The sequence below is a fragment of the Arxiozyma heterogenica genome (genome assembly GCF_036370985.1).
Source record: "Arxiozyma heterogenica strain weizmannii chromosome Unknown scaffold_7, whole genome shotgun sequence".
NCBI lineage: Eukaryota > Fungi > Ascomycota > Saccharomycetes > Saccharomycetales > Saccharomycetaceae > Arxiozyma > Arxiozyma heterogenica.
Window position 1 is genome coordinate 670,177 of NW_027042660.1, and position 13,791 is coordinate 683,967.

Genomic DNA, 13,791 nt, shown 5'->3' on the forward strand with positions numbered 1-13,791 from the left:
AATAGAAAACTTTGCAGGTGTACCAATTCTCAATTTTTTTGAAAATACAATGACGTTTGTTGCTTTGATATTTAAAGGATAAAGTTTTGTACCTTATGTGTTATTATATTTTGCTTATGCTATTTTGAGTGTTGATTACTCTAACATTAGAGAATGAGGTGAATTGTTTCCGGTTAGTCTGTTTTCTTCCTTTTTCTTCTTCTTCTTGGATCTTCCATTTTTTAGCAAAATGGAATTTTTCTTTAATTATCCAAGTTAAACCTAGAACAACCTTAAAGAAAAGGCCAGACGAAGCAAACGGGTATATTTATGCTGGACTTCTATATGAATAAAAAGGACAAAGAATGTTTTAATCCCTTAGCAAAGTTGTGATTCATACATTTATTTGACTCTATTTGGTTGTGTTCTATATTTACTAAGATACTCCTCTCATATTGAGAAAAATTGTACAATAATAAACGGTGGCTATCACTAATAGTGGCACTAATTACATTTTATTTTGGATTGCGAGCGCTTTAGTTCATGATTATTTTCATTAATGAAGCGAATGATCACATTCGTATTGTACTTATAGTTGTATGTAATTGTATATAAAAAGTAGCTTATTTGCAGTAACTTTGATATTCAAACCGTTGTATAATCATATGAAAAAATTGATGAGATGAAATAAAAATAGTACAACATTTCAAATTGTTCTTTATATCAATTGAAAGTAAAAATTTGGGAAGCTTAGTAATAAACACAATATTATTTTTTTTTATTCTACTTATCTCTGGTTATCAATATTTTCTTTCATCTTGATTAGTCACGATATTTCTCAAAGAATTCTTTGTGGAACTTTTCCCAACGTTCGATCCACTCTGTTCCAGGGGCCAAAAATGTTGTTCTTAAATGATAAGTACCTGGAACTTGACCAAACCCAGAACCTGGAACAGTACAAATACCAGTATTTTCCAATAATTCTTTACAATAGAATTCATCAGGAGACATTTCTTCATGTAAAGCTTTTTGGACAGCCTTGTATGGTAAAAGTAGTTGTGGGAACAAATACATGGCACCTTGTGGTTTTTGGCATTCAATGCCTTCTAATTTTTGGAAAGTTTCCCATAATTTAGTAGATCTCTTATGTAACTCATCATGAATTAATTTACGTTCGGCACGGTCTTTAGAATAGGATTCATCACCTGGTTGTGGTGGGGACACCATTAAGTCAACCAAAGCTTGGCCAGTAACAACAGGACATAAGGAAATGGAAGCCAGTTTCAAAATGACTTGTCTAACTTCATGTGTGAAACCGACTAATTCCATGTAACCACCTCTTTGACCACATTCACCAGAAACACCTTTCGATGTAGAGTGTAAGGAGGCTAACTGTACATCATCAAATAGACCTGGATATTCTCTTTGTAATTCTCTTAGCACTTTTTTCATTGAATGGAACTCGGCATCATCACCAAAAATGTTTTCTTGGTATACTTCATCTGCAATGACTACAATACCATATTTAGCAGCAATCTCAAAGATCTCCCCAATGGCTTCCTTTGAAAGGACAGCACCTGTCGGATTACCTGGATTGATAACCACAAGGACGGATGGTTTAATACTTTTTTTTATGGAATCAAGAACAATATTTTCAATTTCTTTTGTATTAGTAGACCAACCAGACTTTTCATCAAGGTAATAAGGTAAGGCATGTGAGTTATTTAAAGCCAAAGAGGCAGTATATAAAGGATACTGTGGAATTGGAATTAGGACACCAGTTTCTTCACCTTTACAAAAGATTGATAATAAGTATGATACAGCAGAAGAGGCACCAGCAGTTAAAAAGATATCTTCCGGGTAAGCTAATTCACCGTTATCTCTTTTAGTAATGAAATCAGCAACAGTTTTCCTTATACCATAAACACCTTGAGAAGCGGAATATGCACCAACGGAACCACCAACATCCTTTAAGATACGTTTAGTTCTTTTAATAGCATCTGGTTGATAAATAGAGGCAGATTTGGGGTTATCCATAGCTTCAGGATATTGTAAAAGGGATAAAACTTGTCTGTAAAAACTTAATGGCTTTTGATTTAATTGCTGTGGATTACCAATATTAGCATTAATAATAGACTCAAATGGTAACGATTGACGATCTTTATCCAATTGCATTTGTAATTTTTCAGCTCTCATTGGAATAGCACCTCTGACAGCATATTTAGCCTTTTTAACATTTTCATTAATATCAGAAAGTGTTAATTGTGGAGCAGGTACAAAGTCAAACTTTTTGTTATTTTCCAATTCATTTAAACGAGGACGTTTAATTGTGCGCGGAATTGAACTAGAAGTAGCAATAGAAGCAGAAGATTTGCTTAAATTTGGTAAAGTTGAAAACTTTCTAGATTCTTTTCTAGAAGTCGAATAGAGATCAATTGAACATGTACTTAATAGGACAGATGGAGTCATTTGGGTTTTGTTTACTATTTTAGAAGTAGAGAATTTTCTTGTAGAATTCAATAAAGTGATATAGTAGTCACTTGACGAGACACTTGAAAATCTAAGGGTCGAAGCCAGCATTTGTTTCGGTTATGTTAGATAGTTCAGAAATTAATAGCAAAGTAAATAATCAACTGAAAGTTCTTCTTTCTAATAATGTTTGTATATGTAACAAAACAAAGTAAAATTGTATGAAGGAAGATTTTTTGATATCTTATGTGTTATTTGTTAAAAAAGAAAAAAAAAAAAGAAGAAAGAAAGAGTGATTTTAATTTATAGTCACGCAAAATAGAAATCACAGTAGGAAAAACAAAGAAAAAAGAAGTATAATTATGAGAAAATTTTCTTAAAGAATTAACAGATTAATTGAACAAATCACTTGAGGAAGGAGAAAAAAAAATAAAATGTAGAAAGATTATGACTAATTTAATCTTTTTTTTGTTAGCAGAGAAGAATAATACGAATACTGTTGAGTCACTTCTTTTGTGTTGGCTCTCTTATAGCATATATGTCTATCTTTTGATAGATACAATGTAATTCCAAAGTTGAATTGGTTGATGGATACAGTAGAGATATACTTCAGTTGTATAAGTATGTGTATTTGTATATGTTATATTTCACACCACACAACTATATATAATTAATTGACTCTAGCAAATGTAGAAGTGGACTATATCCTAAATTTCTGCGATGGTTGTCCATTTAGGTTGTATATAAGCGTTAGCGGATGACTATTATTATCATCTTGCTATCTGCACAAGAAAAAGCCTTTATATACGTCTAAGAAATCCTTTAAGGTGATCTTGAGTCGTGTGAATAATAGTAAAAAAAAATATCAACAAATTGTCGATGATTCAAATTATCATCACTATTATTTATTATTTGCTACACATTATATAGTCTTCTAAATAATAACAACAATAATAATAGATAATCCCTCTTATTCATATTAGAATACTATTTCACTTTAATGTCCGACAATATTATTTTTTTTTTTTATTTTAAACACGCACATTAAAATGCGAACGGATATTAAAATGCGTAGCTAAGTGTTAGCACGTGATTTTTCTTCGTTCAAGAAAAATTTTTTTTGTCTTTTTTTTTCATTAATAGGGTTGTTAATGGGGGGTTTTTTATGGAAATAAAAATATTACCATGTTTCTTGCTTTTTTTTTAGGGTTGGTTTATATTGAGCTTGATATGTAGACTTTAAGTTAAATAATGTTAGTAAAGACATAAGCGAACCCTACACAGCCGACAAAGTGACCTAAAGAATGTGTGGTTGGATATATATGGATATAGGCGTGAGTTTACCTAAGGTAATAAAACATATAATAAACTCAATACATAGATTCCTTTGAGATTAATGTGAATTAGTTTAGAGACTAGAAAGGAAGTCATTTAACTAAAGAATTTTGTGTTAGTTTTACTGTATTTTTTTGTTTATTTATTTATTTGATAATCTATGAGTACTAAGAAATCTCCATACGAGATTCTTGGGTTAGAGAGAGATGCCACAGAACAAGAAATTAGGAAAGCTTATAAACAATTGGCACTAAAATATCATCCCGATAAAGTTATCGATCCAGATATAAAGATTGAAAATGAGGTGAAATTCAAAGAAATTACAGTGGCTTATGAACTCTTGATTAGTGGAGAGTATCAGAGCGATGATGATATCCCAAATGAATATAATGATGATTTTTTTGATTTTTTTGGTGGATTCAATTATTCCTATAATAACAATCATCATTCACATCGTAGCCATGGTCAGAATTATAGTGAAAATCAAAGAGAACAAAATGAGCAAGCTATCCCTCTTTTACTAACTTTGAAAGAATTGTATAATGGGAAAACTATAAAATATCAATTACGAAGAGATGTGTTGTGTACTCTATGTCAAGGTAATGGTTGGAAAAGAAAAAAAAATGGTGCTTTGTATAGCCCACCTGTTATAAGATGTTCTAAATGTAAAGGGCAAGGTTACATGGAACGTGTTATAAATGAGGGCTTCTTCCAATATGTACAAAAAATAAAATGTCAAAAATGCCAAGGTAAAGGCGAATATGAGGCAAGACCTAATAATGATAAGAATAAATGTAGACAATGTAATGGCAAAGGGTTACATGCAGAAACCTCGGTTTTAACTATTGATGTTTTTAGAGGAATGAAGTTTGGTGACAAGATTTCGATAAAGAAATCTGGTGATTATGATTTAAGTACAAATGTGATCAAGGATTTAATATTCGAAATTAAGGAAAAGGAAATGAAGCAGAATGAAATGAAAAATATAAATTTTAATAAAGCTGGAGATCGAGATTGTATGATGGAGGTTACTGTTCCGCTGAGTGATGCATTAATTGGAATTAAAAATAAATTTTTAACTAGAACATTCGATGATAGATTACTATATTTAAATGTACCATTGGGTAAAGTGATTAGACCAGGTGATATTTTAAAGGTGTCTGGAGAAGGTTGGCCATATAAAGTTAACGGTCAGATAAAATTTGGTGATCTTTATATTAAATGCAATATTGAATTTCCACCAGATAATTGGTTTACAGAAAAGAATGATCTATTTGCAATACACAACCTTTTGCCACATAGTACAGTAAAGGAAGAAAATGAAATAAAGGATCCAATGAATAGTGAATTTATTTCAAATTTTGATATTGTGACATCATTCCCAGATGAGCATAAAGAAAATAAAACATTTGATAAAACGACATTTTCCAATAAACAAAGTCAATGTTGTATCCAATAGATGGATCTTGTGTAGATATATCTGTGGTTTAATACGCTTGTAAATATAATGGTATTGTATACTTAATTTTAGCATGGTTTGGAACTTCTGTTGTTTAATCTTTAGATGTTTTTTCAAAATGTATACAATTATAGAAAGTTCTGTGCAAGATTTACTATAACATGGCATGAGTTTCTCTGTTGTTATGTCATTAGTCTTGTATTATACTAAAAGTTACTACTTAATATCAGTATTAACTTGTATTTGATTAAAATGACTGATATTTTACAATAAAATTAATTGCTATATGATTTGTATGTTATTTGACACTATTTCTTGAAGTTTCATCTGTGTGATTACATTTTGGACGGATTCCAATTAAAATGTTAATGTAATCATGAAAAAGTTTCCAAAAATTAAACAATTCATAAATTGTTAGAAAAATTTATACAGTAATTCCAAAAGAAAAATAAATTTTAGATTAGTAATATGTTAAATATGTTTGAGATGTAAGCTTATTCTGTAACCTCTATATCAAAAATAATCAATAATTGTATAAAATTATTGTATCACAGTATGGCATTTTTAAAAAAAAAAAATCTACTCTTGTGACTTTTTAAATTTTATTATAACTTCGACATGTGCTCTTATTAACAAAAACACTTAAGATGTTGCTGAGACTAGTGACCATAACAGTTTGGTAATAATTATTAATACTGCTGAAAAAAAATTTCTAAAGCATAAAGATGAAGCAGTAAAAATTTATTCAATCTCCAATGATCATTGTGTTATTACGGGAATTATCATTTTAATAATAATGTTTTTAATGAAGTCTTTCTTTTTTTTTAAAATGGGAAATTCATTATTAAATTTATAATTATATAAGTGTTGTATCGATATAAAGATAAGAAATTTAGAAAAAGATATTTTTTATTCTTTAAAATATTTTTTATATTATAACATAAAAAAAGATTAATATATTTAGACCTCAATTCCACCAATTTCCAATAATTACCATTTCTCAAACCTTATTATTATAGCCGATACTCAACAAAAAATATAATAAAGTGGTGAATTGTGAAATCAAAATTAACGCTATAGGGTTCATAATGATTTGTACCATTTTAATATTGCATACTTGACAAGAATCAAATCAAAACTCATTGATAAAAAACTACATAAAGAACTAATGTTGGGAAATGTTATTTTCTATTCTTGTATTATTATTTAATTTTATACAAATTCATATAAGACAAAACAACATATAGCAATATAGTAATGATAAGTTTACTAATAGTATTAAAGTACCCATATTGATACCTTTTGTCATATATATTGTTGAGAATGAGCGCCTTTATTCATTGGATATATAGTAAACATTCTCAATATTATATTAAACAGATTTAGTATACAAAATTATAATAAAGTTCTTCACTTTCTTTCTCTATATACAACATAGAAATAATAATATACAAAGATTGTAAATAAGATAAAAATAATGTATGATGAAATCCTTGGCTTTATATATGTTAACATTAAGCCATTTTCCTCTACGAACAGTAAGATATTTAATAAACAAACTCAACAACTTTTGGTGACCTCTCAACAATTATTACTCAACAATTTATCGTTTAGTGTCTACTAAAATCTTATTGTTCTATCTATTTTATTATAGAACATTCTATTTCAACATATATTAAGTAATATATTACTAGAAATTATTGTAGATTTATATCAAATAAATTATTGGATGATTCTTCATCAGCATAAAACAATAGTTTTCTATAATTACATACTTTATAAAAATTATATATTCTGTTGCATAATGTTGTAATATGATGTAGTCAGAGTTTTAGTATTATTCGGGGAAGCGCTCGAAATATCAAACAGATAATCTATTAATAATCGAGACAATAATTGATACAATCGGTAATGTAATTATTAATACGGTCTTATATATTAACGGCTATATCGAGCTTATATAATTATACTATTCGCTTATTGTATTCTGCGTTCGATGTTCGTTGGTTCTTACGTTCAATATATAATATATATAAATTATGTATAAGAAAGGAGTGACAAAAGATAGTTCCATCTACAGAAAATGTTGTCCTTTTATATGTTTTCTGGAACTCGATCAACTATTCAACTTGATATATTAATGAATTAGTAACCCATATCTTTATTATTAGTTACAATAATATAATCGAAGATCATAGAACATTTAGAACAATAGGTTATTGTAACGCAGTAACAGAGATGTGTGAACACACTGTACGCTAGGTAACAAATGGACACGTTGTACTTAAAACACAATAAATCACTTTAGATTCAAGTGGAATCTTACGTAATCTTGGTGATGTTATCTCTTTATTATACAATAGACGATGTTATAGTTTGGACTTAAGACCAATTTTTTTAACAGTACTATTGAACGAATAGTAAGGGCAATAACAAATATATAAGAACGTTATATATATCTAGGAGGGTTAAGGGTTTATTGCTTGTTTTTCTTTTTTTTTATTATGTTTATATACAACATATAGATTATTTACGAAAAAATTGTTATGGAAGATGATCTTTTATCTCCAGAAAACGTTGTCCTTTTATATGTTTTCTGGAGCTCGATCAATTATTCAGATTTGTATATTAACGAGCTTAGTGATCCAAACCCTAAATTTTATTACATTAATCTAGGTGCACTAGTGGATTAGAACTGCACCCCAATTCTTTAATCATGATAATTGTTATTATTCTATTCTACAACAGATGATGTTGTAGTATGGTGTGGTGAAGTTCTTTGTGTATTCCAGGGAAGCGCAAATAATATTAATAGTAATTCAAATAATCGAGACAGTAATCAACTATAGTCGATAGTATAATTACTAAAACGGTCTTATATATTAAGCGGCTTATATCGAGCTAATGTACTTATTCGAAGTTACTTGATTTGTTACTTGCTTGTTCTATTTTGTTTATACATAATATATAAATTATTTACAAGAAACGATTATGGAAGATGATCTTTTATCTCCTGAAAACGTTGTCCTTTTATATGTTTTCTGGAGCTCGATCGATTATTCAGATTACTACATTAATGACTTGACTGATTCAAACCCTAAAATTTATTATATTAATTTAGGTGCACTACTGGATTAGAACTGCATCCCAATTCTCTAATCATGGTGATTAGTAATACACGTGGGACTTAATAAAACAATAGGTAAATTCTAGATTTGCCAAGATCTTATGTAATCCAATCTTTTTATTATGCAGCATCTAATGTTGTAGCACATGTATGGCTTATTAATACACTAATTGGTTCTAGATTCATTCAGGATCTTATGTAATCTTGATGGTTATAACTATTCTATTCCACAACATCTTCCTCTCTCTCTTGGGAACCTTGTTTCCATAATTGTACGAAATTGTCAATTAAAGATTGACCAATATTTGTTGGGAGTAAGTTAAATTCTTCTACTGGATATTCTACTGTAATAGTCGGATCAACATCTTCCATATGACAATAAAACACTTTGTTATCTTTATCGTAACCGACTACATTAATAATTTCATGTACTCTTAATTTCCTTTCGGCAGCAGTATTAGGCGGATCTTTTGGATAGCGGTCTTTTCTACGTTTTAACGGTTTTAGTTTTTCAACATTAATAACTCTGTGAGTCTTTTTCATCGAAGGTAAATCTAATTCGTAAGCATTGTCATTTATTTTCTTAACTACCTTAAATGGGCCAACGTATATGGGTTGTAGCTTTAGATATTGACCTCTCTTAAAATAAGCATCACGATGTAGCAGTACAAAATCACCAATTTCAAAGGTAACTTCCTTCCTCCCTTTGTTATGTGTAACTTCCATGTTGATCTGATTCTCAGTTAAGAAATCTTTTGTGCGTAAAGTAAGTGCTTTCAACTTTGTGGCTAGTTCTTGTGTTGAATCATGACGGGAAGAAACAGCATCTCCTGTAACTATGATTGGTTCATTAGGGATGTATCCAATATCTACTTCAAAAGGAGCTGTCTTGGTTACGCGATTGGGAGTAGAGTTATAGACGAATTCGATGTGAGGAAGTAAACGATCCCATTGTCTATGATTGTTACCAGTATAAGTCTTTAATAACCTATTAAGGATCTGTATTGTACGTTCAGTTTGACCATCTGTTTGTGGGTGATTTGCTGTGGACATTTTCAATTTTATATTCAACCTTTTTGCCATTTCTTGGTATTCTGTAGAGGTAAAACGAGGGTCTCTATCTGAAGTAATGGAATATGGAAATCCATGGTAAGCGAAAATATAACGGAATAAAGCATTAATAACGGAAGTAGTATCAAATGGGTAACTACCAGCAATTAAGTGAGTTCTTTTTGAAAACATGTCGACTACAACCATAATCATGTCGTTACCTTGTTCTGATTTAGGTAAACCAGATACAAAATCTATGCTAATATTTAACCATCGACCTTCGGGAACTTCAGAAGGCATCAATAAGCCCTGTCTATTAGGGCGATGAGATTTAATCAACTGGCATTGTATACAGGAAGAGACATATTCATTAACAGAGTGGTGTAATTTTGGCCAATAATAACGACTTGCAATTTTATTGTATGTAACGGTTGAACCGAAATGACCACCATAAAGGCCATGGTCGTGATATATTCGAAGGACTTCATTTCGTTTAGCGTCGGGAACAACATAGCGTTCTTTAAAGTAAATAATATTGTCATTAATTGTAAAACAATGGCGAAAGGTTCTTGATAAGTTCAATTTCTTCATATATTTCTTGAACAATGATGAGTTGCAAATGGGTAAGTCTTTTGTATCAAGTTTGGTAATATAAACAAAACAGGCAGCACATAATGGGTCAGCTAGGTATTCTTCGTACCAATTTTTCGGATCTAATGTGACGGCAGCATCTTCAATAGCAGCAATATTGTAATCTGCTCTGGAAATAGCATCAGCTACTACATTCTTTGGACCTGCTAAGTATTCTAGTTTAAAATCATATTCGGCTAATTCATTTAACCATTTAATTACTCTACGAGAGGGTTCTTTGTTCTTTTGTGCCGTTAGTAAACTAATATGGTCTGTTCTCAATATAAAATGCATGCCATGAAGCATATATTTAAAATGTGATAAGGCTTCGACAATGGCTAGGAGTTCAAGATCTCCAGCAGAGTAATTTTTTTGAGCGCCTTGTAAAGTTTTTGAAAAATAACCCACGACCCCGAGAATTTTTCCTTGCTCATTCACTTCTTCGAGTACAGCACCTAATCCATTCTTTGAAGCGTCGGTTGTTAATCTGTAATGACCATCGTGTTTAAAGGAGACTAATATTGGGTTTGAGATTAGGTGTGACTTTAATGTGTTAAAGCTCTCATCTTGATCCGTCGACCACTTACTTTTACCATGTATGTAATCCTGAATCGGTTGTTGGATGTGAGAGCAGCGGGGTATAAAGCGTCTATAATAGTTTATCATACCCAAAAATCTTTGAGCTTCTTTAATTGTTCTGGGAGTGGGAAATTGTTCTATAGCTGCACATTTCGAGATCAACGGTTGGATTTTATTAGCAGAGATAGTGTATCCCAAAATTCAACAGATTTAGCGGCAAAGTTACATTTTTTCTTTTTTACAATTAATCCTTCTTGAGTTAACCTTTGCAATACGATGTCTATATGTTTCCAATGTTCATCAACGGAACGGGAGTGAATTAAAATATCGTCGAGGTAAACACAGACATATGGTAAGTCCCTAAATAAATCAGCCATATAACGAGCAAACGTGCTTGGAGCATTAACGAGACCAAACGGCATGACGGTATATTCATACTTTCCATTAGGAGTAACGAAAGCGGTTTTGAAACGATCGTCCATTTTCATAGGTATTTGGTGATACCCTGAGTGGAGGTCCAAAGTTGAAAAAATGGTTGAAGAGCCAATCTTGGCCAATAGGTTGTCGATTCTAGGTAATGGAAACGGGTCTTTGATTGTCACAGTATTTAGAGCTCTGTAGTCCACACATAAACGATATGTACCATCTTTCTTTTTAACTAGAACCACTGGTGAACTACAGGGTGATTTGGAGGGTACAATGAATTTCTTTTCGAGAAGGTCGGCAACGATCAGGTTTATCTCTTGTTCTATTTTTGGTGTCGTCTGATATGGCTGTCTTCTAGGCAGGCGTGCACCCGGCTTAATTTCGATCTCGTGTTCAACCTTTGGAGGTTCAGCGAATTTCTTAGGTGGTAAATCATCGCGGACCGTAGCAGAATATTTCTCTTTTAACCAGCGAGGTAGTTTATCAAATCGATCATCTGTATCTGTTTCAGAAATCTTTATAGCAAACACAGCAGCAGCATTTTCAGCATCTAATTCTTCGGTATCATTCTCGGTAAGTACGGATACAATGTATTCAGGGACCGGTTTCTTGTTATTTAATATCTTGTGGAGCAGCGGGTGAGATGATATAATCGGGTGTCCTATTATGATTTCAAAAGTAATAGCATCAGTTATGTATACGGGTGTTTTAATTTTTATGTCATCGAGTTCAAGTAAAATTTCGGTGGATTCGTTAGTGTATGACGATTCGGATGATACAACACCTCTAAAACGGAATGGCGGAGCGGTAGAACGTGTTAACTTGAGGTTGTCAGCAATATCGGCTCTAATAAATGATGTGGGGGAACCAGTATCCACTAAAACATTGACAGGTTTTTCTTTAATAAACATTTTAATTTGGCAACTGTTGCCTACGAGTGGATGGGGAGCGGACACGATGGGAGCTAGTGTGACGGTGTTGTTGTGGAATTGTTTTTCATTTGGGACTGCTCGCCTTACGGTTAGGGCAGTCACTGTAGCGGTGTAATGGCTTGTAACAATAGAAACATAAACCATGATCAATACAATATTGACGAGAGGGACGCTTAATTGGTTGTTTGTTTGCTTGGGAAGATTTGTGATTTCCCTTTCTGCCCCCTCTTCCGTGTGAACGATAAACAGCAGCAACTTGAGGATGATGATCAGTAGTAGAGTCCATAGGGACTGGGTTAAGAGCAGCGGTCATATGGATGTCTCCATCCATATCATAGGTGGTGAAGGTAGGAAATGAACGGTTGGTGATGGAAACTGTTTCACTGGCAGCTTCCATAGCAGCATCAACAGTGGTAGGGCGAGCTAGAGCTACCATACGGGCAGTATCAGGAGTAAGACCGCGATAATAAAAAAGTAATTCTCCCTTGGGAGTCCAAATGTTTGGAGGCATCAAAGCTAATAGTTGTGAAAACTTTTGATTATAAGCGTCAATGCCAACGGTAGCTTCCTTCAAGCGTTGGAACGCATTGAGGATGGCATGAGGGTCGATCATACCAATAAACTTATTTTTAAAATCCACAAGGAATTGTTCATAGGAATGTTGGTCATGATTACGGATCCATTGGACATACCATTGAGCAGCGGGTCCAGTTAAGTTTCGGCCAAAAAAAGCTATACGATCCACATCTGTTTGGAGGTTTCGAGCATAAAGTTGTGCTTCGACAGTAACAAGGAAATCTGGTAGTTTAAATAAATCATAGCGACCAGAGAAGCGCATTGGAGCAGTACTGTAGTATTTGGAATCGGATGGGACTGGAGCAGGAGCAGAAGTAGGGTCAGCGGTTAGGTTAGTAGTTGGAGCAGGAGTAGTGGTTGGTGCGGTGGTATGATGTTCTGTAGCCGTAGATGCATCAATAGCGTCTAAAAATTCGTTCATATTTAAATTATTCGAGGACATGATGAAATAAACGCTACCAGTTGTTGTAGTATGGTGTGGTGAAGTTCTTTGTGTATTCCAGGGAAGCGCAAATAATATTAATAGTAATTCAAATAATCGAGACAGTAATCAACTATAGTCGATAGTATAATTACTAAAACGGTCTTATATATTAAGCGGCTTATATCGAGCTAATGTACTTATTCGAAGTTACTTGATTTGTTACTTGCTTGTTCTATTTTGTTTATACATAATATATAAATTATTTACAAGAAACGATTATGGAAGATGATCTTTTATCTCCTGAAAACGTTGTCCTTTTATATGTTTTCTGGAGCTCGATCGATTATTCAGATTACTACATTAATGACTTGACTGATTCAAACCCTAAAATTTATTATATTAATTTAGGTGCACTACTGGATTAGAACTGCATCCCAATTCTCTAATCATGGTGATTAGTAATACACGTGGGACTTAATAAAACAATAGGTAAATTCTAGATTTACCAAGATCTTATGTAATCCAATCTTTTTATTATGCAGCATCTAATGTTGTAGCACATGTATGGCTTATTAATACACTAATTGGTTCTAGATTCATTCAGGATCTTATGTAATCTTGATGGTTATAACTATTCTATTCCACAACAGATGACAGCTAGACAAGGTTGTATAGTGTAGTGGTTATCACTTTCGGTTTTGATCCGAACAACTCCGGTTCGAATCCGGATACGACCTTTTTTGCTTTCTATTTTTAATGATTTATAGAAGGCTAAAACAACAAAAAAATAAATGTTTAAAAACAT

The 13,791-nt window shown here is 32.1% G+C and overlaps 4 protein-coding genes and 1 non-coding gene across 5 annotated transcripts; 2 read left to right on the forward strand and 3 right to left on the reverse strand.

The window, feature by feature from the left end:
- Positions 1-801: 801 nt before the first annotated feature.
- On the reverse strand, positions 802-2,559 carry ALT1 (alanine transaminase ALT1; the record flags this gene model as incomplete). Its single annotated transcript, XM_064861403.1, has 1 exon — positions 802-2,559. The coding sequence occupies one exon, from the start codon at positions 2,557-2,559 to the stop codon at positions 802-804; it is 1,758 nt and encodes a 585-aa protein (XP_064717080.1).
- Positions 2,560-3,943: 1,384 nt separating this feature from the next.
- On the forward strand, positions 3,944-5,242 carry XDJ1 (Xdj1p; the record flags this gene model as incomplete). Its single annotated transcript, XM_064861404.1, has 1 exon — positions 3,944-5,242. The coding sequence occupies one exon, from the start codon at positions 3,944-3,946 to the stop codon at positions 5,240-5,242; it is 1,299 nt and encodes a 432-aa protein (XP_064717081.1).
- Positions 5,243-8,591: 3,349 nt separating this feature from the next.
- PWA37_004941 (uncharacterized protein) lies at positions 8,592-10,715 on the reverse strand (the record flags this gene model as incomplete). The annotated part of the gene is made up of 1 exon (XM_064861405.1): positions 8,592-10,715. One exon carries the CDS (start codon positions 10,713-10,715, stop codon positions 8,592-8,594), a length of 2,124 nt encoding a protein of 707 aa, XP_064717082.1.
- Positions 10,716-10,786: 71 nt separating this feature from the next.
- Positions 10,787-11,965, reverse strand: PWA37_004942 (reverse transcriptase family protein; the record flags this gene model as incomplete). Its single annotated transcript, XM_064861406.1, has 1 exon — positions 10,787-11,965. One exon carries the CDS (start codon positions 11,963-11,965, stop codon positions 10,787-10,789), a length of 1,179 nt encoding a protein of 392 aa, XP_064717083.1.
- Positions 11,966-13,650: 1,685 nt separating this feature from the next.
- PWA37_004943 lies at positions 13,651-13,724 on the forward strand. The gene has a single exon. It is a non-coding gene; the product is annotated as a tRNA-Glu (tRNA).
- The last annotated feature ends 67 nt before the right edge of the window (positions 13,725-13,791 follow it).